The following is a 24,011-nucleotide window of genomic DNA, read 5'->3' on the forward strand; positions in this document are numbered from 1 at the left end:
TGCCCACACACCATCCTTGAATCTGCTCTCCATGTGTGCTGTGCTTAGCTGGTTCTGACTCTTTGTGACTCCATGAACTGTAGCCCTCCCCGCTCCTCTGTCCATGGGGATTCTCCAGGCAAGAACAGTGGAGTGGGTTGCCGTGCCCTCCTGCAGGGGATCTTCCCAACCCAGGGATCAGACCCAGGTCTCCCACATTGCAGGTGGATACTTTACCGACTGAGCACCAGGAAAGCCCCCAAATACTGGAGTGGGTAGCCTATCCCTTCTCCAGGGCATCTTCCCTGCCCAGGAGTCAAACAGAGGTCCCCTGCATTGCAGGTGGATTCTTTGCCAGCTGAGCTACCAGGGAAGCCCCTATTCTTCATATCACTGACAAAGTGAATGTATTAAAATGCAATCCTGATCATGCCATTCTTTAAGTTAAAGCTTTACAACATTTGGATAAAATCTACATTTCTTATCAGGGCTTTCAGCTTCCTCCACAATCTGATCCTACTTATCTCTCCAGCTACAAATGTCACTGTACTTCCTTCTCGGTTTCCACTTCAGCAGGAGGTAGCAGTGCTCTTAAGAGGAGAACCCCTTTTGTTTAGAGAGACTTTATTATGCTGCTTGAATATACAGAGGCAATGGCACCAAGGGTGGGGAATAAGGAGGTGAAGACCAAGGGAACTAGGGACTTCCCTGGTGGTCCAGCGGCTAAGACACTGTGCTCCAATGCAGGGGGCCAGGTTCAATCACTAGCCAGGGAACTGGATCTCACATGCTGCAGCTAAGAGTTCACATGCCGCAACCAAGATCCCATGTGCCACAACTAAGACAACTGTGATGCAGTACAGCCAAATATTAAATATAAGTATTTTTTAAAAAGACAAAGGGAGCAAGTGCCCATGTCTGGGGGCAGGTGACAGTTTGGAGATCAGAGTAGCCAAGGCAGGGTGAAGAATGGGTGGAGGAGAGTCAGAGGGGAAGCAGTTGGGGGCCTAACAAGGGGAGAGCATGGTAAGACCCTGCAGACCATTGCGAGGATTTTGACTTTTGCTTTGAAGCAAAAAAACATAGAAAAATTTTCAGCAAAGTGATATAAATCTGACTTAGTCAGATCCTTTAAAAACCTAATGTTGGGAATGGACTGGATAAGAGTGAAAGCAGGGAGACCAGGTAAGGAGACAATGCAACGATTCACAGAAGAGCCAATGGTGTCTTGAAAGCTACTAAGTGAGTGAAGGTGGGGAGGCTAATGTCAGTAAAGATGGTGAGAAGTGGTCACATTCTGGATACATTCATGCACACACTTATTTGAAAAGATCTCTAAGATAGACTACTAGACTCTTTCTGTTTACAAGGAGAGAAATGTATGTCATTTTCTTTGGTTCTTAAAAGAAAGGCGACCACATCAATCTGTAGTTTGTAGGGAAACTCAGGTTTCACTTCAGTAAGACGTGCTACTTCCTCCTCCATACCTTGAATCTTTAAGCTTCTCTCTGGGGTTTACTCTTGCCTGGTTCCTTCCACTGGACAAAGACCCATCATGCTCAGCTCGAGCAGCACCTTCTTTTTAAGGCCTTCCCTAATCCCAAAGATATTACTATGACCTCAGATACACTGCTGTCATAACCCATATATCATAATGATAACAATCAATTGCTCACTTTCTCCATGTCCTACTGTGAGATTCATTAGGGCAGACACCAGTCAGATTCATCTCTTGACACCCATCCCCTCCATAGCACACACATGGTGCTTAGTGACTACATGGGCGCACAAGACATCACGTAGTAAGGTAAAGCCAGGTGGCACCAGTGGCACTCAGAGCTCAGTGGCTTACAATCCCTATCCCTAAGGATCACATTAAGATCTTAAATCACACAAGGATCACCTGTGCAGCTTTAAAAACAACAGCCAGTGCAGAGCTGTAATACACCCAGAAATGGGCATAGTACTATCTTATCCAGTGGTGAAAAAAGCCTTCCCTGATGGTGCTAGTGGTAGAGAGCCCACCTGCCAATGCAGGTTAGAGGTAAGAGACATGGGTTCAATCCCTGGGTCAGGAAGATATCCTGGAGGAGGCCACGGCAATCCACTCCAGTATTCTTGCCTGTGTCCTCCTACCATGGACAAAAGAGCCTGGTGGGCTGCCGTCCATCGGGTCACACAGAGTCGGACACGACTGAAGCAATACAGCACGCTTGCATGCGTGCAGTGGGGAAGAAAGAAACAGCTGAGCATAGTGATTCGTCTCCTATCACCCTTTGCAGTTTATGAAAGACTTCAGTATACATTACTAACTCTCACACCAAGTCCAGGACAAAGAAGATTTATACAGGTAGGAACAGCAAAAATTAAATGAACTGTCTCAGCACAGACAAAACTTTTCCTCTATATGCACTCTTGTTCAATCATATAGCTTCCAAAACAGGAAGAAAAAGGCTTTTGCAGTTGCAATTCCAGATTCACCCAAACTATAAAGGAAAGGAGTAAAAAGTGAAGGCAAATGATAGCAAGCTTTGACTATGAGGCTAAGACATTTTAACTTTTCCGGGATGGTATTAGGAAGTGGTTAGAGTGTTTTGATCAGCTGAGTGAGACATGAATTGAGTTTTAAGGTAAACAAGGGAGATGTGTGCAGATGGATTTGCATAGAGCAAAATGAGGGGTGAAATATATTAAGGAGATATCGTACTAATTAAGTGGGTGATGGTCAGACCAAACCAGCTGTTGATTTCACTCTACTTTCACTGAACTGTAGGTTGACTCTATACTACTGAAAGATCAGAGCAATTAGAAACATTATACTTCAATGGGCATTGTCAGTTCAGGGTGTCATTCAACTTAATGAGATACACTTCTAAATTGTGCAGTTTGGAGTTAATAGATTAAGCATGAATTGAACCAAGTTAGTGTTAATAACATAGTGAAGACTGAACAACTATTATTCAAAGAAGAGTGAATTTAGTCATAATTACAAGGCCAGTTTCTAAGACACCACCGTTTAGATTTAATATCATAAGCATCTGCGTGTTTGTTTCCTAAACTAAACCAATGTGGCTATAGTTTGATCATGGTTTTTGTGACATGTGTTCTCTAAAGTCTTCTCTGGCAGTGTATGTTATGATGTAAAAGTTTATGCAGTATTATTAGTACATACTAGGTTTGATGTGTTGACTGTGAATCAAGGTCATTTATTTAGAAGGTGGCATCATTAGCCTCAGTAAGAGTGTAAAGAACATTGTGAACCATTTCCGCATGATGTTCTTATGCAGTGTATTGGGCACTGTGCTAATTGCTTCACAAACAATCTCATATGAACACACAAAAAGTGCTGGGGAAAGTCATGTTTTTGCCACTTTCAGACAAGGCATTTGTCTCAGAGAAGTCAACTTTCCTGGTACACAGATCCTGAATGGAGATCCAATCTGTCTGGACCCATACCTGGGCTACTGGTCACCACACCCTTGAGACCTGTATGTGGAGTGTCTAATGGCCCCCATAGCCTCTCGAAGCTAGAAGCAGGGTTGTCAGCCCTGGTGGTGGGTTAGGTTCCCTACCCAAGCAAGGTTTGTCTCCAGAGACAGCTCGGTGCTAGTGCCCCCCTCCCACAGTTTTATCTTTGTGTACAGATTTGCTCAACAATCACTGAATTTCTAGGACAGGTTCATGTAACCAAAGATCCTTTATCAGTAGTATATATTGTCTCAACCCAAAGTATGCTGCAAACCCAGGCTGGAGCCAAATGGGAAATGACATCTCTCTATAAAGATAGGCTTAGAAATCCTCATCCAATCATTTAAGATGTTTCCTTTCTCAGGTAGCCCACGCTGAGTTACACCTGGCTGCTAGGCCACCATTCACGGGGTTAGCCAAGAAAACAGGGTACGGGCAACCAAAAACAAGACCCCCCCATCTGCCTCATGTTATGGCACAAGTTTCACAATGCAAACCACCTGTATTCAAAGGTAAACTTACAAAACTTTGTAAGATACACATGCCATCGAAAGTGGGATCACTGCCATTTGTGAGGCAGCAGCTACAGGAGCCACGTGTAAGATACGTCGAAAAAGACTAGTTGCTATTGGGCCGCAGAGAGCAGTATTAAGTCCAATATATGCTGTTCCATTTCAAGCAGATTCCTTTCTGCTTCTGGAAGTTGGTTAATTTTCCTGGTTATGATATCAGTTAAGTTCTCCTTGACAGTATCATCTGCTTCCTAGTTTTCCATTTATTGCAATCCTTTTCCCAGAATGCCAGTACCTTACTAGCTCTCTTCTCAGCAGTCGCTGCCTCCTCTGGTCTTCAAAGCCATCATGAGGGTTCCCTTAGCCCTTTATGCTCCTGGGTGTAGCCATTCTGGCTTTGCACTAGTTTTCAAAGCTTCACAGGTCATCCTAATGTGCTTAAGACCCTAATGTGATCCTCAGTGATTGGAAACCATTGAGTTCCATATTCCGGGAGTTTCCAGGAAGGCACCTGTGCGCAACTCTTTGGTAATTACTACCAAGTAACTGAGACCTCATCTGACCCCGGACCAGGCTGAGGGAAACCTTTCAGACACTGCCTTAAAGGCCTCACTATAAATTACCTTAAAATAAAACACTATAAATAAGCACTCCCTTTGCAAACTCCAGTTCCTACCAGTCACCCCACTTGACCCTCCCACCTGAAGATGCATCCTGACCGGGGGCTCAGTATCAGTCCTGTTCTAGGTCACACAGAATTATCTAAGGAGTTTTAATTCTCTGACTCCATGGCTCAACCTCAAGATGACAATAACAATAGCTGCTTATCCAGCTTCCACGTGCCAGGCATGGTGTTCAGCACGTTACTCTTAATTCTCACGCTGACTCTGTGAGGGAGAGTCTCTGATACTCATGAAGAAACTGAATCTTGGAAAAATTAGACAACAGGCTAACCTGCAGCCTGGGTTTTCACCTGGTTCTGCCCAACCACTGGGTTCATGTCCTTGGTTCCCCTCACTGCTCCACGTCTCCACGTAAACGCCCCAGTGCTTCTGCAACTCCAAAGGGAAACTCCTTCTCACCACAAATCCTCCTATTCTCCAGCCCTTTCCCAGCTAATGTCACCTCCTCACACCTGTCACTCAAACTGAAATCTCTAGATCATTCCCCAACACCCATCTCCCATGGCAACTAGTGAGTCTGCTCTGACCCTCACTGGCTCCCGAACCTTCTTCTCGTCTTTCAGATCTTTCTCTCAGAACCATTCTTTATGGTTCCCTCCAAGATTATTTTCATAACCCCTGTTAAGCAGGAATGATAAGGTTATCTTAGGTTATCTCCCTATCCTAGACTTGTCTTTTTCAAATCCACAGCCCACTTCGCTGGTTTTTGATCTGACCATTTGGTAATGCAAATTTGATATCACATTGAGGTTTACTTTTTTTAAATGATGCAATCAGTCTCATTTGATAAAATACTTATTCCTTAGCAAGGTGTTCTTCAAAACATAGCTCCAACTTATTTCTCAAATGTGCCCTGGCCTCTTGTCCTTACCCCATAAACACTGTATGTTCTCTAAAGTTCAGAAACTGGGGGCCCACAGAATCTGGTCCAAGAACTGCATAGGTTCACCTTGTACTATTGTGTGTAAGTTGTGTGTATTAACCATCACAGTGTAAGGAATTCTTCACCGTGTAAGGAACTGGAAGAGATCATGTAAAATCCCAGATTTCTTACTTCTCTTGAGACATTACCTCATCAGTTTCCTGAGTCCTCACACCCACAGTTGTGCTCCAACTCAGCTTACCTCGTGTGTTAAATGGCCTGTTTGATCCTCCAGGCGTTTAGGGTTATGGTCTTTATGCTGGGCCGTGAGAAGGTCTCTAGGCACACCATAACTTCGTAACTTTGTTCACAGCATTTCTTCAGGTAAAGTTTTATTTTGAAGGGCTCAGATAAAAGACCACCAATTCTGTGAAGTCTTCCCAATAAAATCATTCACCTGTGCTCAATAAAGCTTTCTATTTCTAATGTTTAGTTGCTCAGTTGTGTCCAACTCTTTGTGACCCCATGAACTACATATAGCCCACCAGGCTCCTCTGTCCATGGGATTCTTCAGGCAAGAATGCTGGAGTGCATTGCCAATTCCATATGTAAGGGATCTTCTGACTCACAGATTGAACCTGAATCTCCTACACTGGCAGGTGGATTCTTTACCACTGAGCCCACCTGGGAAGCACCATTTCTAATGCAGCTCTCCCCAGACTGTTAAAGGCAGCTATATGCACAACTCTCTCCTGGCTAGATGGGAAGACCTTGAAAGTAGTCCTGCTTTAATCAGTTTCACACCCTTCCTCACAGCAACCACCATCAGGCCTCACCCTTGTATCCTTTCCATGAGCACTGAGTTAAGTAAATTCAGTTGAAATCAAAAGCCCTTTTTTGATGTCCATTAAAGTCTTTTCATTCCCACTTTTCTGTAACTAAACAAGAAAAGGACTTATTTATTTACATAGAAAGGATCAATGAAATTATTATTTCATATAAGCTTTGAGCAAATGTGGCTTTCTAAAGTTTCTTTAGTAAGATTATATCGCTGGTGATGATAGCTGACTTTACCTGATTTCTAAGCATATCATGAAGAGAAGTGTATAAATATTAACTCCCTCCTTTCCCTAGTATTGCCCATATGATCAAATAATAATTAATATTTTTTATAAAACACTTTCACACCCCAAATTTCCTAGGTGGTAAATACTTCATTAATCAGGTCTACGTCTTCACCCAGTTTCTAATCTCGTGTCTCATAGGAAACTCACAATGTAAACTACTTAGTTCACGATATCTTTGTCTTTTTTTATATTCATTTCTATCATACCTTCTTTTAAAGCAGAAGAATGTTGAACTCAAGAATCTAGATCTAGGTTGAGAAAGAAGATAAAACATTTCTTATAAGAGATCTAGTAGGTAGCATACAGACCTTTCTGTAGGGAAGGAATGCCCAAAGCAGACATGAGGGGGAAAGGGATTTTACACTCTCTTCTGAAGAAGCATAAATGAAAGACGGTAGGAACGAAGGACCACAGTTGGCGTGGAAGTAAAATCTCAGAAGAAATGACTAGATTCTTTTAGGAGTTCCCTGGTTTTTGCCAAGACTATCTGCTGACAGCTGTAAGCCCCAGGCAGCCAGCTGCAATGCCCATTAATATGTGAAAGACTATTAACATTTTGCTGTTTTCATTCTCCCCCTGTAAGAAGTGAATATGGAACAGGTGTGGACAGGGAAGCAGAAAAGTTCCTTTGAGAGTTATAAATCAGTCTGATCCTGGGTTGAGTGCATGGATCTCTCTGAGGAACCCCATTCCTTTCCCAAGGCATTCCAAGTGGGTAAAGGGACTCTAACAGGAACCAAACCGCCTGCAGTGTGTCTACATTCCAAGAGAGAATGCCAGAAGTTTCAGACTCAGATTGAAATCTGTGTCATAGTTTTCTCTTCATGTGATCCAATTTCCTCTTAATTAATCAACTGGGATTTTGTCTCTGAATTGTTGGACCATAGTTAACATTATCAGATGCTGTTGAACTCTGAAAACATCTGACAGATTTCTAGATAGAGTATTAAGTCATCTTCCCAATTGTCTTAATCTTAGGAGGTAAATGACCTACAGGATGAAAAACTGACATTTAAAAAAAGTAAATTTGTCTCAATTTCAGAAGTAATTACAGTTCTTACCATTTTTAATGCTCTTGGACAGCAATTTTCAGTGTGTTTAGCTGCATGTCAAGATTTGAGGAAAGTATAAAAATCTATAGAACTGTGGTATGAAAAAAATTCTATTTGTCTTACCTTAAATACTCAGTGCTGACCCCTGCACATTTTTACCTGGTTTAGGACATATCCTAGATAGTTCTTTCTCTATACAAATGACCCATCTATCCAGTCCTATTTAAAAAACAAAACAAAACTATATTCCAGTCTTAGTTCTCAGCACTGAAAGCATGGCTTTTTCTGCATGAACCTAAAGTTATACCAAGGAAGTTTGTGTTAAATTATTAAAATCAAATAGCCAAGTGGGGCTTGCTTCTGTTAACATTCACTTACTTTGTCTTTAAATAGTCTTATTTAACAAAATATTTGAAAAGATTTGTTGTAATAGCAGTCTCTGAAGTTCATTGTGTGTATAGGTCTCAATTTAAAGATTAAAAAAATAATAATTGGACTAAAATTTTGACTATTGTCTTGTGCATTATTACAACTTGTCTATAAAGTAATTCAAACTTGGAATTAGAATACTAGGCCCTTTTCTCCCTGCTTATCTGGGCCTGGGTTTTCTCATCTGGTAAATGGAGCTTGGATGAGATGACCTCTAAGGTCTACATCAAATAGAGTTGAAGACAAAAGGAAGAGGCAGTAGGATGCCTTTGAGGAATAGGATGAAAAGAGCCCCAGGCTTTGCATCAGACATCTGGGTTCCAGTCTTAGATATTATTAGCTATAGGAAGTTAGGCGTCACTGTATTCAGCCATAAAATGGGACTAATTAAAGCTGTATCCAGCACTGCTGAGGTTTCAATGGAAATAAGCCTATTATGTTCCCAGTACAAGTTGTACACGTATTTTATGCTCCTATAAATGGTCGGACCATACTTTCAGGTCAAGAAAAACTTAAGGCTGAGCACATGATCGGATCTAGTAGTTTCCACTCTGGCTCTTGGAGAAGAAAGGGCAGGATCCTATCACTGTCCTTTACCAAGAGAGATGTCCCTCTGCTGTGATGAAACTAGAGCCGTCAGGGTTTAAAAAAAGCGCACGGTCAGGGGGAAGGCACTGCATCTTGGCAAGAAGAGCTTAACATAGTTTCCAGTCACCAAACTCTCTTCCCACCCCACACCCTGCTTCTATTTAAATCCCGGGCCCTCCACCGGTCCGCACTCATTTTAGCCAGTACCCAGGCTCTCAGCAGAGAAGGGTGGCATGGCTCCCGGGGAAAAGCAAAGGGGGGACAGGCCGGCCAGGAGTGCCCTCCGGAAGGTGCACACAGCCACCCTGGTGATCACCTTGGCCCGAGGCTGGCAGCAGTGGGCCAATGAAAACAGCATCAGGCAGGCCCAGGAGCCTGCAGGCTGGATGCCAGGGGGCACCCAGGACCCCCCCGAGGCTTCTGGACCAGCGATAGACGCCCCCGCCCGCTGGAAAGCTCAGAGGGCCCCAAAGCCTTCCTCCCCGAAGCCGGAGGGCTGTGGAGGAGACGGGCACGGCTCAGAGGAAGCCGGCGCGGTTTCTGCAATCAAGAGGAAGGAGGTGACCAAAACGGTGGTCAGCAAGGCTTACGAGAGAGGAGGGGACCTGGGCCACCTCAGCCACCGGTACGAGCAGGGCGGCGACCCGCCGGGGGCCGGGCAGCCCGAGAGCGACGTTGACAGACTCCTCCGCAGCCGCGGCTCCCCAACGCGGAGGAGGAAGTGTGCCAAGCTGGTGGCCGAGCTGACCAGGGGCTGGACAGCGGTGGGGCAGGAGCAGCCCAGCTGCAGGAGCGACAGCGTGGACACAGAGGACAGCGGCTACGGAGGCGAGCCGGCCGAGGCGCCGCAGCCGCGTGGAGAGCAGGTGGCCGTGGCCAGGATCAGACGCCCCCTGCCCTCCCAGTAAGTGAACGCGCCTCAGCGCCTCTCCCCGCCCTCCCGCGCCCCGGGCCGCTGAGGGAGCCGCTGAGGATGCCGCAGAGCCGAGGCCCGGCCCGAGTCAGGCGGAGACCCGCGACAGGGCTGGCAGCCGGGGCTGGGCTAAGAGGGCAGCGCCCGCCTCAGGCATGGACCTCCGGGTCAAGGGCTCGCCCTCCTTGGTTTCTCCCCTCTGTTCTGAACCCTCGAGGTTTAGCCACAACAAAGATGAAGCCACCAGAGACAGGGGTCTGCTACGGGTTATTGTTTGAAGTCAGTTGTATAATGAGTAAGGATTGGCTTATTTTTTTCTGCAGAAAAAAAAAGTTTTTCCTGGTAGACTGAGGGGAGAGACCTTTCTCTTGTCTCAAATCAGTGTATGTAATATTATCAAGAGACACATCTACCCAAATAGTGCCCATGGAACACAGATTTCTGTGAACCTGGACACAGGTGGGAGGCTGCTGACTGACTGGAGAGCAACCTCTGAAGTGAGACAGACCCAAGTTCAAACCCCGGCTCTGCCCTGGCTATAGACAGTGATACTGTGGTACACTTGAAAGTTGCTAAGAGAATAGCTCTTAAATGTTCTCATCTCTCACACTCACACTCACACTCTCTCTCACACACACACAGCCAGTTATTCTTCTAAACCCATTTCCTCCTTTGTAAAATGATGGCAACAATAAACTCTGCTGTTTTGAGAGAAGTAGATGAGATTAAAGCTGCCAAGAACTTAGCACAGTGCCTGCACATAAGCTCACTCTATGGAAGTTATTAGCCCTCATAGAGAGCTGATTATTTAGCAATTCTTCATTTTCAGAAAGCTTTTTCAGTTTATAAACAAAGGCAGAATGCTATTAGAGCTAGGTAATTAAAATATCACAATACTTGTGTGCTGTGTATGTGTGATATGTTGCTGCAGTCGTGTCTGACTCTTTGTGACCCCATGAACTGTAGCCCACCAGGCTCCTCTGTCCATGGGATTCTCCAGGCAAGAACACTGGAGTGGGTTGCCACGCCCTCCTCCAGGGGATCTTTTTGACCCAGGGATCGAATCTGAGTCTCTTATGTCTCCTGTCTCCACCTGCGTTGGCAGGTGGGTTTTTTACCACCAGCGCCACCTGGGAAGCACAATCCTAAAGCACTTAAATGCATACACGCACACACCAACACACCGACTCAGACTGATACATTTATACATTTATTCTGACAAGAAACACATGCTTTATTTCAAGACAATAACTCTCCCTCCACAGAACAGAAAGTCAGGATTTCTCACTCTACAATCACAGGATATCAGAATATGGGGAAAGTCTCAGATGTGATGAAATGCTTACAAGCTGACTCCCTCTGGAAACAGTTATATGTAAAGGTGTGCTTTTCAACTTATGGAACAATCAGTAAAAAACAAAATTGGGAACCTTATTTGACAAAAAGTTGCCTTACAGTTTGTGACCTTAAAGATGTTTTGAAAGAGTTAGCACTATTACGGGCTTCCCAGAGAGCGTCTCCGGTGGCACAGTGGTAAAGAATCTGCCTGCCAATGCAGGAGACCTGGGTTTGATCCCTGGGTCAGGAAGATCGCCTGGAGGAGGGCATGGCAACCCACTCCAGTGTTCTTGCCTGGAAAATCCCATGGACAGAGGAACGTGGTGGCCTGCAGTCCATAGGGTTGCAGTCAGACACAACTGAGTGACTAACATACACACACACATAGGTGTTTTACCTGCTTTGTCCTTTGAACTCTCACAGTAAGGTTGGTAATATCTCATTTTAGGGATGAGAGCACTGAAGCTTAGAGGGAAAGTTCACTCACCAAGTTAGTGACCTGAGACATGCATGCCCATCTCCAGTTGTCATGCTTTGAAACCAGACATGATGCTACTCTCACTCAGTGCCTTGAGCATACACTCAGAAATCCGGATTTGTGTTCTACTTACATTCACACAGGAATTCATAATCAGAAAGCACTATTCTACCAGGTCATATGGAACCATAGTCTAAATTTTAGCCTCATGGATTTAGGAGGTATGCATGCTAGAAAATGAAATAATAGAATCCTACAGAATAAAAACCGAGAGTAGCACAATGAAGATATTCCTGTCAGTGTCTCTTGAATTGGCCGAGGGTAGGGAGATGACAGCTGGGACCAGTCTCTGACACATGGCCTCTCTTTTGGCATCTACGAATTGTTCATGTGTTTATTTATTTAATCCTCACAACATTCTCTCAGGGTAGGCATAATCGTTATCTTCACTGGATAGAAGGGAACCCGAGACAAAGAAATATTAAGGAATTTGTATAGGATTGTACTGTCCATGGGATTCAAACCCAGGCACTCTGCAGCCAGAGCCCACCTTCTTGACCACTACTCTAAACTGTCTCACCTGAAAGTGGGAACGTGCATTCTAGGCCCTTCTCATGGTTCCCCAAAACACACCTTCTCTGTGTGCTAGAGCAGGACATAGGCTTTGAATAAGAGACAATTAGATTTGGAATATTGGCTACCTGGGAAAATCCTAAAGTTTCTTCATTCTCATCTAAAAAAAAAAAGCTGCGATAATCCATAGAGTTATTTTGGTATCAGTCATGTAAAGTGATGGGCACAGAGCTATACTCTGTATAATACAAGGGGCCAGCCCTGGTCATCCCAACACTACAAGATACTAGGAGACTGGCTGTCAGAGTTTGGGGAAGGGAATAGGGCTTCCCTTGTGGCTCAGTCGGTAAAGATTCTGCCTGCAATCCAGGAGACCTGGGTTCCATCCCTGGGCTGGGAAGATCCCCTGGAGGAGGAAATGGCAAACCACTCCAGAATTCTTGCCTGGAGAATCCCATGGATGGAGGAACCTGCCTGGCTGCAGTCATGGGGTCACAGGAGTTGGAATGACTGAGTGACTAAACCTACGTACCTACCTATGGGAGTGAAATCCCTCCCTTGCTTCTTGGGTTCCTTTCCCTTAGAGCGCACAGTCTTAGAGCACACAGCGTACTGGAATGTTGCCCACAGCAACAGCAGCTCTGAATGTCAGCCAATGCGAGCGATGCCCAGGAAGCTACTGCGGAAGCCTAATGGGGATTTTTACCTGATGGGACGCTCACATACTGCTGGAGACATAAGCGTGGCATCCCTGACTAGGCCTGTATGAGAGGGGGTTTGTTCACTTATTTTTAATTCTAAGCACCATTCTTTCCCCGTATCCACTAATAGGGAGAACATGATGTGTCATGGATATTTGAGCAGAAAGAGTTTTCTGGGTGGTCCTACGGATAACAGAGACAAGCAATTCAGGTTCGATAAAAAGTAGAAATACTCCTTACCAAAAGAATTTTACTAACTGGGGCTTTACTATGAAAATGAGTTCCATTTTATGCTTTATTTTTAAAAGTCTTTTGACTGTGTAGCTATGTGACTTGTTTTGTCCAGGTCCTTCAGACAAAGCAACTTTTATCTGTCCCCCATTACAGTAATGGTGCAGTATTACATAGTGTATTACATACAGTAATGGCACAATATTAAAATGAAAATCATGCATCCACCCTCTCCAAGGTCTGTTCAGTAAAAATGAAATAGTAGAGCATGAGGGGGTGTTTTATAGAAAAGGGAATTGAACACAGAAATGTATCCACATCATAGAGCCAGTAAGTGATGCCCTTGGGAAGTGATGCCAGAGCTTATGTTCTTCCCAACTCAGGGATCGAGCCCAGGTCTCCTGCCTTGCATGCAGATTCTCTACCATCTGAGCCACCAGGGAAGAATGACTTTACTCCTAGAGCTTGTGTTCTTAACCACTGTGTTAGACTCATCTCTCAGCAGAGAACAGACTCAACGAATCAAATGGAGTCCCAAGCATCACCTCCGTTGTGGAATCCCAGGAAAACTCCCAAAGTGTAATATTTTGGTGCAACTTTATTAAAGATATTCCATGGACTCAGGATGGTTACCAGTCTGCAAGGAGCAGAGCAGCACAGGCCTGGTTCCCACACCTGGCTGATAACAGAATGAAGAGCACAGCTGGGAATGCACAGTCACCCTGCTTCTGATAAATGTGACCCTGTGGATATCACGCTCCCATTAACCAAACTCGCTATATACTTCCTGTAAGAAGAGTAAGCACATGGATACACACACAGGAGCAGACTCTCCCTAGAACTTCCCCGAGACATCGGAAATGTGGCAGAAGTTCTTGGCTTTACTGACAGAGAAGCGTTTTAGCCTAAGATATGAACGTGGTGCCAGTCTTTCAGTATTGCTTTGCTTTCTATGAATTTATACTAGGTCATCTTTCTAAAGCTCAATCTGAACTATCATTCACATTTCACTTGAAAATTTAAAAAATAGGATAAGCTGGTATATTGATTCCTACATTCAGTGATCAAGGATATGCTCAGGGTCTGAGACTTACTAATCCTTATTTAAACTTGATCCTTTCAGACTTTTTAAAAATTGAAAATATGAAAGTAATACCAAACATGTACAAGATAGATAAAATTAAATACTCATTATGGTATATTTCCTTCTAGTACTTTTTAAGCAACCCTATTTTCTAATTCTTGCTTAGAGGACCAATTCTTTTACTTTCCCTCTCTCTTGTTATTGGGAATTATCATTTGACCATATAACAAATGGACATTCATATTTAGAAGGTACTTTTTTAGATGTTTCTCTTCTTCATAGTGTTATTACCTAACCAAACCCAACCCTTATCCCAAATGACATAGAATTTCAACAGTCAGGAAATTTAAGTTCCTAGTTAAAAGAAAAAAATATATATCATCAAAGAATGAGACCCATATAATATACAATTTAAGCAAATTATCTCTGGATACTAATTTGAATATTTTTCAATTCTGTGCTTTCTCTAAGTTATAAAATCAATACAGTTGACTCTTACAACATGGATTTGAGCTGTGTGAGTCTACTTATAAGTGGATTTTTTTTTTTTTGGTCAATAAATGCTTACTCGAGTATTGCTCAACCTGTGCTGGTTGAATCCATGGATGTGGAAACATGGATACAGTGTAACTGTAGAAAGTGAAACTCAGTCATGTCAGGACTCTTTGTGACCCCATGGACTATATATATACACAGAATTCTCCAGGACAGAATACTGGAGTGGGTAACCATTGCCTTCTCCAGGGGATCTTCCCAACCCGGGGATGGAACCCAGGTCTCCCGACTGCAGGCAGATTCTTTACCAGCTGAGCCACTAGGGAAGCAACTGTAGAGTTATACTCAAATTTCCAAGTGCCTGAAGGATCAGAGCCCCCCACCCCCATCATACGTCGCCCCCCAGAAGCAGCAGGTGCAGATCCTGTAGTACCGCAGTGTGTGCGCGCGCATGCTCAGTTGCTTCATTTTTGCAACTCTATGTACTGAAGCCCACCAGGCTCCTCTGTCCATGGGATTCTCCAGGCAAGAATACTGGAGTGGGTTGCCATGCCACCCTCCAGGGAATCTTCCCAAATGGAACTTAATGTCTCTTGTCTCCTGGATTGGCAGGCAGGTTCTTAACCACTAGTGCCACCTGGAAGCCCAGTACTATATTTACTATGAAAAAATGTCCACATGTAAGTGGACCCATGGCCATGGAGTTCAAACCTGTGTTGTTCAAGGGTCAACTGTAATACCAGCAGAAAGAATTTTGAAAAAAAAAAAAAATCAACTGTCTCTAGACTAACATAATTTCAGTTGTGCACGTACTCTTGATTTCTTCAACCTGGTGCATATATGCATTTTACATAGTTAAAATTGTAGCATATGCTCAAATTTGTTTTATTCTGTTTATTTTTATGAATGTCTTTTAGTGATTATTCACCATTCTTTTTCATTACTGAATATTCAGTTAGTACTTAAAAGAGTGTCTGGGACTTCCCTGGTTGTCCAGTGGTTAAGAATCCACCTGTCAATGCAGGGGACACAGGTTTGATCCCTGGTCCAGGAAGATTTCACGTGCTGTGGAGCAACTGAGCCCGTGCTCCAGAACTACTAAAGCCTGTGCACTCTAGGGCCTGTGATCCACAAGAGATGCCACCACAATAGGCCCACGTACTACAACGAGAGCAGCCCCCACTTGCTATAACTAGAGAAAACCCTCGCATAACAACAAAGACCCAGCAAAGCCACAGAAATATAAATTAATTTTGAAAATAGTGTGTCTGGTGCACAGTAGGTGTCATACATACTTTAATAAAGGTGGGAAGGAATGTCAAAATGCCTGGAAGTTCCTTAAAGGGAGGACGTATTATGTTCTATACTACAGGATAGTACTGCAGTTGGGGCTCAGGAGACAAAAAGGACGAGTTAGTGAATCATGTTGTTCTTTTCACTGTCTTCTGAGATGTTCAAGCCTCTTCTCCAGCAAGCTGTTCCAGCCTCGTTTGATATGAGCTTTGGGTTCTGCCAGGATGACACTGGGCTTGTTATCGAAGGTTGTGCCTGCCATGGATTGCCATCATTCCAAGGGGACTAGGTATTTACTCTCGTTTGATCATGAGGTCTAGCAGCCCACACTCTGGGCAGCTGAACAGGGACAGCCTGTGGAGACGCAGATGGAGACAAGGACCAGCAGGGCTGAGGGAAATACATTGCACTTCAGGGCAGGGTAGTTCCTAGCACTTGTCCATACGTACGTGTGGGCTAGCTGCTCAGTCGTGTCCGCTGTTTGCAACTCCATGGATTGTAGCCCGCCAGGCTCCTCTGTCAATGGGATTTCTCAGGCAAGGATACTAGAGCGTGTTGCCATTTCCTCCTCCAGGAGATCTTCCCCACCCAGGGATGGAACCCTGTCCCTGCAGCTCCTGTCCTGACTAGCAGATACTCTACCACTGAGCCACCTGGGAAGCCCTTCCATACATCCGTGATTTTTTTAAGTTGTAATAATTGTATAAACAGTTTTCGGATGCTGATTTTTCCCAGTTAACTTAGTCATATACTTTTGTCCATGTGTTTACAAAGAATGATAGTGTTATCTGTGGCAGTGTGCTCCTGGTTTCAATTGTATTATGATAGTGAAACTGAATGCAGCAAGCTAGGGACACAAAGCATGGGAATTAATGAAGGTTCGCCATCTAGTGGATGTCATTCCTCTTTGAAAAATAATACAAGTATGCCTCCCTACCCATATCAGTTAGTTTCCTGCATTTGATTGATCAGATTTTAGGAAATCAATTTGGATGGTGAGGAACACCCGCACCTGACTTGTTCCTGGGTTTTGACCAGCAAGTTATGAGAGTTCAGGGAGGGGTTATTGAATTCATGCATGCCATTCACACGTGTGTGTATGTGTGTGTGCTTCCTCAGTCATGTCCAACTCTGCGACCCCATGGACTGTAGCCACGTAAGCAATTTCAGCTCTACCCTACATCTCCAATTCCAAAGCTTCCAGACATGAAGCCACTTGGTGTTGGGGAGAAGGATGGGTGAGTCACTTGTGGGGATGAAGAATACAGATTTCCGACTTTTATATAGTCCAAGAGTTCATGCTTTACTTGTAAGATTGGAGCTAGAGAAATGACAGGAAAGTCTGTTAAAGACAAACTTTGCTGTTTTTAAATTAGGTCTACACTCGCTAATGATGGTTTTTGTTTTAGTAAGAAATGCATCCCAGGCTGCAAAGCAGACCCACACATTTGAGACAAAACTCATCCACTTATTACACACTGTCCTGGCAGGCTGAGCGGCACCATCACATAGCAGAGAGAGCACGGTCTTTCGCCTCAGACATTTGGGGTCTGAATCCCACCTCTTCCGCTGGGCTGGGGCAGCATTTCACAGTAGTTACACACAGGCTCTGGAGCTGGCTTTACTTTGCTTCGAGTCTCAGCTCCATCAACAACTTTCTGACTGTAAGTAGGTTACCTAACCCTTCTGCCCTCAATTTCCTCATCTGTGAAATGAGATTAACCGTACCTATCTCATAAGATGGTTGTGGAAATATTAGTAGAAAGTGTTTAGAAGAATGTCAGCACATAGTATTCAATAAATGTTACTATTGTTAGCTGCTGTTGCTGCTAACTCACTTCAGTCGTGTCCGACCCTGTGCGACCCACAGACCCATAGACCCACCAGGCTCCCCCATCCCTGGGATTCTCAAGGCAAGAAAACTATTGTTTGCTAGTGTCTCCTATTTAAACTACTAGATAGTTCAAAATTTGTGGAACATTTTAGATATGAACATAGATATGCTTCATTACAAATACGTATTTAAAAAATCTATACATGGCAAATGTAGCAGCAAGGGAGACACAGACATAAAAAGACTTTTGGAAACAGTGGGAGGAGGAGAGGGTGGGATTACTTGAGAGAATAGCACTGAAACATATATCCACACATGTAGAGAGCCAATGGGAATTTGCTGTATGACGCAGGGCACCCAAAGGCGGTGGAGGGATGGGAGTGGGGAGGGCTGTGGGAGGGGGTCCAGGAGGGAGGGGCCACATGTATGTCTATGGCTTCATGTTGATGTGTGGCAAAAACCGTCACAATATTGTAATTATCCTCCAATTCAAATAAATAATTTAAAAATCTACAGGAGTGAATAGTACAAAGTATGTGGCTGATAAAAACCTTATTTGGGGCAAATTTTTTTGATGTATAAAGTGGATTCCCTTAACCCACTGATATGATTCCAGTTCTAAATGTTACCAACATGCAAGTTTGAGCTACACATATTTGCCTTACCTTTGTGTAAGGAAGTTTTTCCTTGAAATAGAGTTTAATATCATTTTATGGAGCTTAAAACATTATTGTTACAGAGAAAATAATCTAGGACCTATCTCAAACTCAGAACAATGGTGGCATCCTCTATGACTTTCCTTCTTCCATCTCTTATTTTTCTGAATTGTTTACATGTCTTTTATAATGAAAAATTTATACTTACATTAAGATGCATATGTATAAGAAGTACAAATAGAAAGCAACCCTTGCTAAATTATGAATATCTTGATTTTTTTACCCTCTCTCTCTTTTAGGGCAAACAGATTCACAGAGAAGCTAAACTGCAAAGCCCAGCGGAAATACAGTCAAGTGGGCAATCTGAAAGGGAGATGGCAACAATGGGCTGATGAACATATCCAATCCCAGAAGCTCAATCCCTTCAGTGAAGAGTTTGATTATGAGTTGGCCATGTCTACCCGCCTGCACAAAGGAGACGAAGGCTACGGCCGTCCCAAGGAAGGAACCAAAACTGCCGAACGGGCCAAGAGAGCTGAGGAACACATCTACAGAGAAATCCTGGACATGTGTTTCATCATCCGCTCAATGGCTCGCCATAGACGGGATGGCAAGATCCAGGTCACCTTTGGGGATCTCTTTGACAGATATGTCCGTATTTCAGATAAAGTTGTGGGCATTCTTATGCGTGCCAGGAAACACGGGCTGGTCGACTTTGAAGGAGAGATGTTATGGCAGGGCCGGGATGACCATGTTGTGATTACTCTACTCAAGTGAACTTTCAACAACACAAGCCAAACCTGACCCACTCTTGTCTTAATGCTAAATGCTAACGTAGTGAGAAAGTAAAATGCAAACTGCTCTGTAATAATTTACTAAATATTAAACCATTTTTTTACATAAATAACTTTTGAGCACTCTATTTCTGAGGGAGTTTGAAGATTGAGGAAGCACACACAAAGCATTTCAGAAAGCACACTGAGGATTATTTGTGCACAATAAGTATTTAAAATTCCACTTACCCTTTGGGCAAAGACATTTGGCTATTCTTTGCAAAGTTGCTATAGATATTAATGTAAATAATTATATATCTAAGATGAATTTGGGTAAATATCAGCAAACCATACTATGATATGTCATTGTTTAGGAAAGAAAAAGCATTCCATTAATTTTGGCAAAGCTAAACATAAAATTTTCTAAGCAGCCTGACTTTGTTCTATTATTTTTATGATAGCATCACTTACAAAATAAGCACATAAATAAAGAGTTGTATTCAGATAAGACACTGAAATTGATGGAATTGCTCTGTGGTCTTTGAATTGAATAGGTTTCCAACAGAAGTTAGCCATCCTTCTCTGATGTGATTTGGGCAAATCATATGAAAACAGGGATCGCTGGTGGTCATAGAGCCAGCAGAGAAAGCAGTTCTGTTCTCCTTCTCTATGATAAAGCAGAGGTGAGAGATTTAGATTTCTCTGCCTTTGCAGGACTGCTTGGGGAAGTTTATTTTTTTCTCAAAACCTTAATGAGTCATGCTGTCTACATTTACCTCAATACACATCAGAGTAGAAAAACAGAAAATGCTACAATGAACTGGAATGTTGAGTGTAGAAGAATCTGAGTCATGGGTAGATCAGAAACAAAGTTGAGAGATTTTAATCAAGTCATTTTACTGTTTCATTTTACTTTGTGCTCTAACAAAAGTTTTGAAAATAACTGAAAGTCTAAAAACAGCAACATTAGTCCAGCTAAAGTGAAAAACGTATAGTTTAATGATGAAAAGGAAATTTACTTCGCACTAATCTGTTCCTTGTCAATTTTGCTCGATTAGTGTGCCTTATATAATTCTAAAAACAAGCTGAATAAAATGTGAGATTACAATTCTTAAGAAATTCAATGAAAGTTACTAAATGATTGCACTTTGGTGTTACACACTGAAATTAATGTCAAAGTATGATCCTGTAAAATAATAGGTGCTCCTAATTGCAAATTGTTAGGCTTAATACAAAGTATGGATTAAACTACCATAGGAGTTATCTTTGCTTTCATGTATTATTCTTTCAAACTGAAAGTTTCAATATCTTCCTAAAGAGGAAAGTTTGTATATTTTTGTTTTCATGAATGATTTGTCAAATTACATATTACTAACATTTCTAAGTAGAATTTCACATAAGATGTATACTTTTATCATAACAGTGAAACCTATGTCAAAAGCTTAAAACATGGCACAAGAATAAAACATACTTTTATGTTCTTGTTTTTGTAATACTATTTTAAAGTATATTCCAAAGCACACTCCACACAGTGTGGGCCATCACAAAGGGTGAATGCGGTGGCCGTGAAATGTGGCATAGTTAGTTTTTATAGCCTGGGTAATTTCATATGCTAATGAGTTGGAAGACTATTCCAGCTGTTTTGGGGAAAGGGTGGAGATTTCCGGGATTTAGGCCACAGTCCACTCCTTGGTCTTTTAACAGTGCTTGGAACTGTCATGCCACCTCTGGGTGTGTCATTTCACTTGCTGACTCAGGATCAAGGTCTAGTCTTGCCTGCCATGTGGTCCCATTTGATTCCAATCAGTTTATGTTGTGTCCTTGGGCTATGTCATTCTTTCAAAAGTTGTGCCCTACCCCTTTTCCCTCCTGTTACAGTAGGAAGGGTACAACCACATTTAAAATCAAACCTCATACCCGCCAGAGATGCTTGGCAGGCACAAACAAAACCTTGTGGTCACCAGGACCCAGAGAAGGTGCAGTGACCCTCACAAAAGACTGAACCAGATCTGCCTGTGTTTGAGGGTCTCCTGTGGAGGCACGGGTCAGTGGCTGCCGCGGAGACAGGGGGTCTGGCTGCAGCGGTTCTGAGAGGTGTAGCAGGTGGAGGCAATAGTCCTTTTGGAGGAGGTTGCTATTAGCTCCACCACAGACCCGCCAGGTGGGCTATCCAGAACAATCACACCAAAGAAGTCCTCGCACTCTTGTGAAAGTTCTAGGACCCACAAAGACTTTCCAACCCGGGGATCTGGCAAAAGGACTAAGAATCCCCAGGGAATCTGACTCTGAGGTCAGCGGGATTTCATTACAGCACTTCCGCAGGACTGAGGGAAACAGAAACTCTTGGAGGACGCAAACAAAATCTATTCCAAGGAGAAAGGAGCAGGGACCTTCAAGGCCGGACAGGTCTTTAGATAGGCATTTTCAGGAACTAATTTTATGAGCCCAATCCTTGTATCTTCTCATAGCTAGAAAAGCACTAAATCCCTTCATGGTGACATCAGCTCCTCACCGTGACTAGCAGAGAACCTTTTCGTAAGGATAAGCATTTTATTGCATGAACGTGCCCTCTACCAAAATCACATATATTGCCCCCCCCACCCCCCACACACACGCCCTCCTCTCTGGAGCAGTTCCTCAGAGATTTCTGAGGTGCCGTCTCCTGGGCTGCAATCCTCATTTTACCCCCAAATAAAACTTAACTCACCTTTCACATTGTGTATCTTTTTAAAGTCAACCATTTGTAGACACCCAGCTCCTCACCAGACTGCCTGCTCTCTCTCTCTCAAAGTGTATTCTTGCTTAAGTAAACTTTTTACTTTCTTAACCTCTGCTTTGTCTCCAAATTCTTTCATAAGGAAGAAACACCTTAAAACTCTTTGGGAATACCAACAAGGATTATCTCATGGCATTGTGTGCCCAGATTTGGGGAGCATCCCTGTCTCTTCACATAAAAACAACTTGTCTCTAACAGAACAACATCACATTGACTTTTTGACCAAGAAATTCCAGTTCTGCAAGCAGCCAGACCCCACTTTTGGTAACAATAGGATATACTTTTATCCCTTATCTACAGACACAGAGAAAAAACACATTCTCCAAGTTAGTCACCTCTTCTTTTGGAAAAAAAAAAAAAACCAGCCAGAATTAGCTCATAAGCAGTTACTGCTTACCTCTGACGAGGAGGAAAACTTAGTGCACACTCTTCAAATCTCTGAATTGTTTGCTTCAACATCTCAGGGAACAGAGAATTCAGAGGTGCTACTTAAAGGCTGATCTTCCTTCCATGGGCATCAGCAACACCTGTTGCTTGTTAGAAATGCAAATAAGGAGTCGCTCAGCACTGCAGAGGTTTCAAGTTTGGCATGCTGAAAAGTCACCTGGAAAGCTTGCTAAGGATCCCTGGGTGCACCCCAGAGATTTTTGTAGGTCTGGGATGGGGCCCAAGAATTGGCTTTTCTAACAAGTTCCAAGGTGGTGCGACTATGGCTGTTATTCTTTAGACCACATTAGAGCAAAACAGGGAGAATTTGTCACTTTTTCAGGTTTTAACCTTTATCTTCTGACATAAAGCTCAGCTGCTTTCAGTTGCGTAACAGAAACTGGTTTAAATAACAAAGGGAATTTATTTCCTCATACAAAGTGTAGTTTAGAGGTTGGAGGGCTTCAGCTGTTGCCAATTACGTTGCCAACTACCTGGTTCTTTCCAAGTAAATGACCTCTTTCCGAATATAACTCAGAACTGTGAAGCTATCATGTGTGGCCATACATACCAACTAATCACTGCCCCTTACATTTATCTTCAGTCCTACCCATAGAGCATTTTTAGCACATTTTAGGGCTTCAATAAAAAATGTTAATCTCTGTCCTTCCTCCTCCTTTGAGGATGTCTATTATTTCCAACCAAAACAATTTTTTTCCCCCTCCATTTTCACATTTTGCCACACCAGAATAACTCCTATGTGCTGGGTAGAGTGTGAAGAACAGACACACAGGGTCCTTTTTTTTTTAAAAAAAAAAAAGCTTTAAAGTCTAGCTCAGACGTTTCTAAGTTTTCTTCACCCTCTCCCCAAACCAGCTTAGGAATCCTTGCCACCCCAGCCTTTCCTCTTACACAATTATCACAATGTATTGTGTATGTATACTAAATGCTGTGTATATAAGAAAAACACCAATACAGTATACTAGCACATATATATGGAATTTAGAAAGATGGTAACGATAACCCTGTATGCGAGACAGCAAGAGAGACACAGATGTATAGAACAGTCTTTTGGACTCTGTGGGAGAGGGAGAGGGTGGGATGATTTGGGAGAATGGCAATGAAACATGTACAATATCATATAAGAAACGAATTGCCAGTCTAGGTTCGATGCAGGATACAGGATGCTTGGGGCTGGTGGACTGGGATGACCCAGAGAGATGGTATGGGGAGGGAGGTGGGAGAGGGGTTCAGGATTGGGAACACGTGTACACCCGTGGTGGATTCATGTTGATGTATGGCAAAACCAATACACTATTGTAAAGTAAAAAAAAAAAATTTATGAGTAAGTATAAAGTAGGCTTGATCGTGTAGAAATGTTACCTGAAAACTGGGTTTGCTGTAAGATGCAACCAAGCCAAACTGCAGAAGACTTATTACTTGCTCTAAGTAAGGAGAACACCAGGGATCTTTTGCAAAACAGTGTCTCTCTTAACAGCAAAACTGGGGAACTTTAAGCTATTGGTACAGGCATATTCATGAAAGGGCTTGGGTGGTAGGCAGAGTTCAAACTTTAGTTGACTAATAACATGAGGGTCAGAAAAGGTCAACATCATTATCCCTTAGACTCCAGTTGATCTGGTTGTTGGGATTTAAGTTTTGCAAACCAGCTCTACAAAGACAGTGCTTTATGCTAGCCTTAACCATGGACAGAGAACTAGCAGTCTTTACAACTGTTAT

The 24,011-nt window shown here is 43.1% G+C and overlaps 1 protein-coding gene, 1 long non-coding RNA gene and 1 pseudogene across 2 annotated transcripts in view; 1 reads left to right on the forward strand and 2 right to left on the reverse strand.

Moving 5' to 3' along the window:
• The window catches only part of LOC120879091, a 236,308-nt gene extending 213,023 nt beyond the window's left edge, over window positions 1–23,285 (reverse strand). The window contains exon 1 of the long non-coding RNA XR_005724702.1: window positions 22,243–23,285. This is a non-coding gene — a long non-coding RNA (uncharacterized LOC120879091). The remainder of the gene's footprint in view (window positions 1–22,242) is intronic.
• Window positions 3,637–4,222, reverse strand: LOC120879090 (annotated as a pseudogene).
• ABRA (actin binding Rho activating protein) lies at window positions 8,874–20,550 on the forward strand. Its single transcript, XM_040262145.1, has 2 exons — window positions 8,874–9,604; window positions 18,596–20,550. The coding sequence occupies exons 1-2, from the start codon at window positions 8,934–8,936 to the stop codon at window positions 19,071–19,073; spliced, it is 1,149 nt and encodes a 382-aa protein (XP_040118079.1). The 5' UTR covers window positions 8,874–8,933; the 3' UTR covers window positions 19,074–20,550.
• Window positions 23,286–24,011: the final 726 nt, after the last annotated feature.

Source organism: Oryx dammah, unplaced genomic scaffold, assembly GCF_014754425.2.
Source record: "Oryx dammah isolate SB20612 unplaced genomic scaffold, SCBI_Odam_1.1 HiC_scaffold_19, whole genome shotgun sequence".
NCBI classification, from domain to species: Eukaryota; Metazoa; Chordata; class Mammalia; order Artiodactyla; family Bovidae; genus Oryx; species Oryx dammah.

Excerpts from the sequence above, each read along its gene's own strand:
- ABRA (XM_040262145.1), top strand. The coding sequence starts at position 8,934 with ATGGCTCCCGGGGAAAAGCAAAGGGGGGACAGGCCGGCCAGGAGTGCC. Across the intron at positions 9,605-18,595 it reads AGACGCCCCCTGCCCTCCCA|GGCAAACAGATTCACAGAGA; the intron begins GTAAGTGAACGC and ends TCTCTCTTTTAG.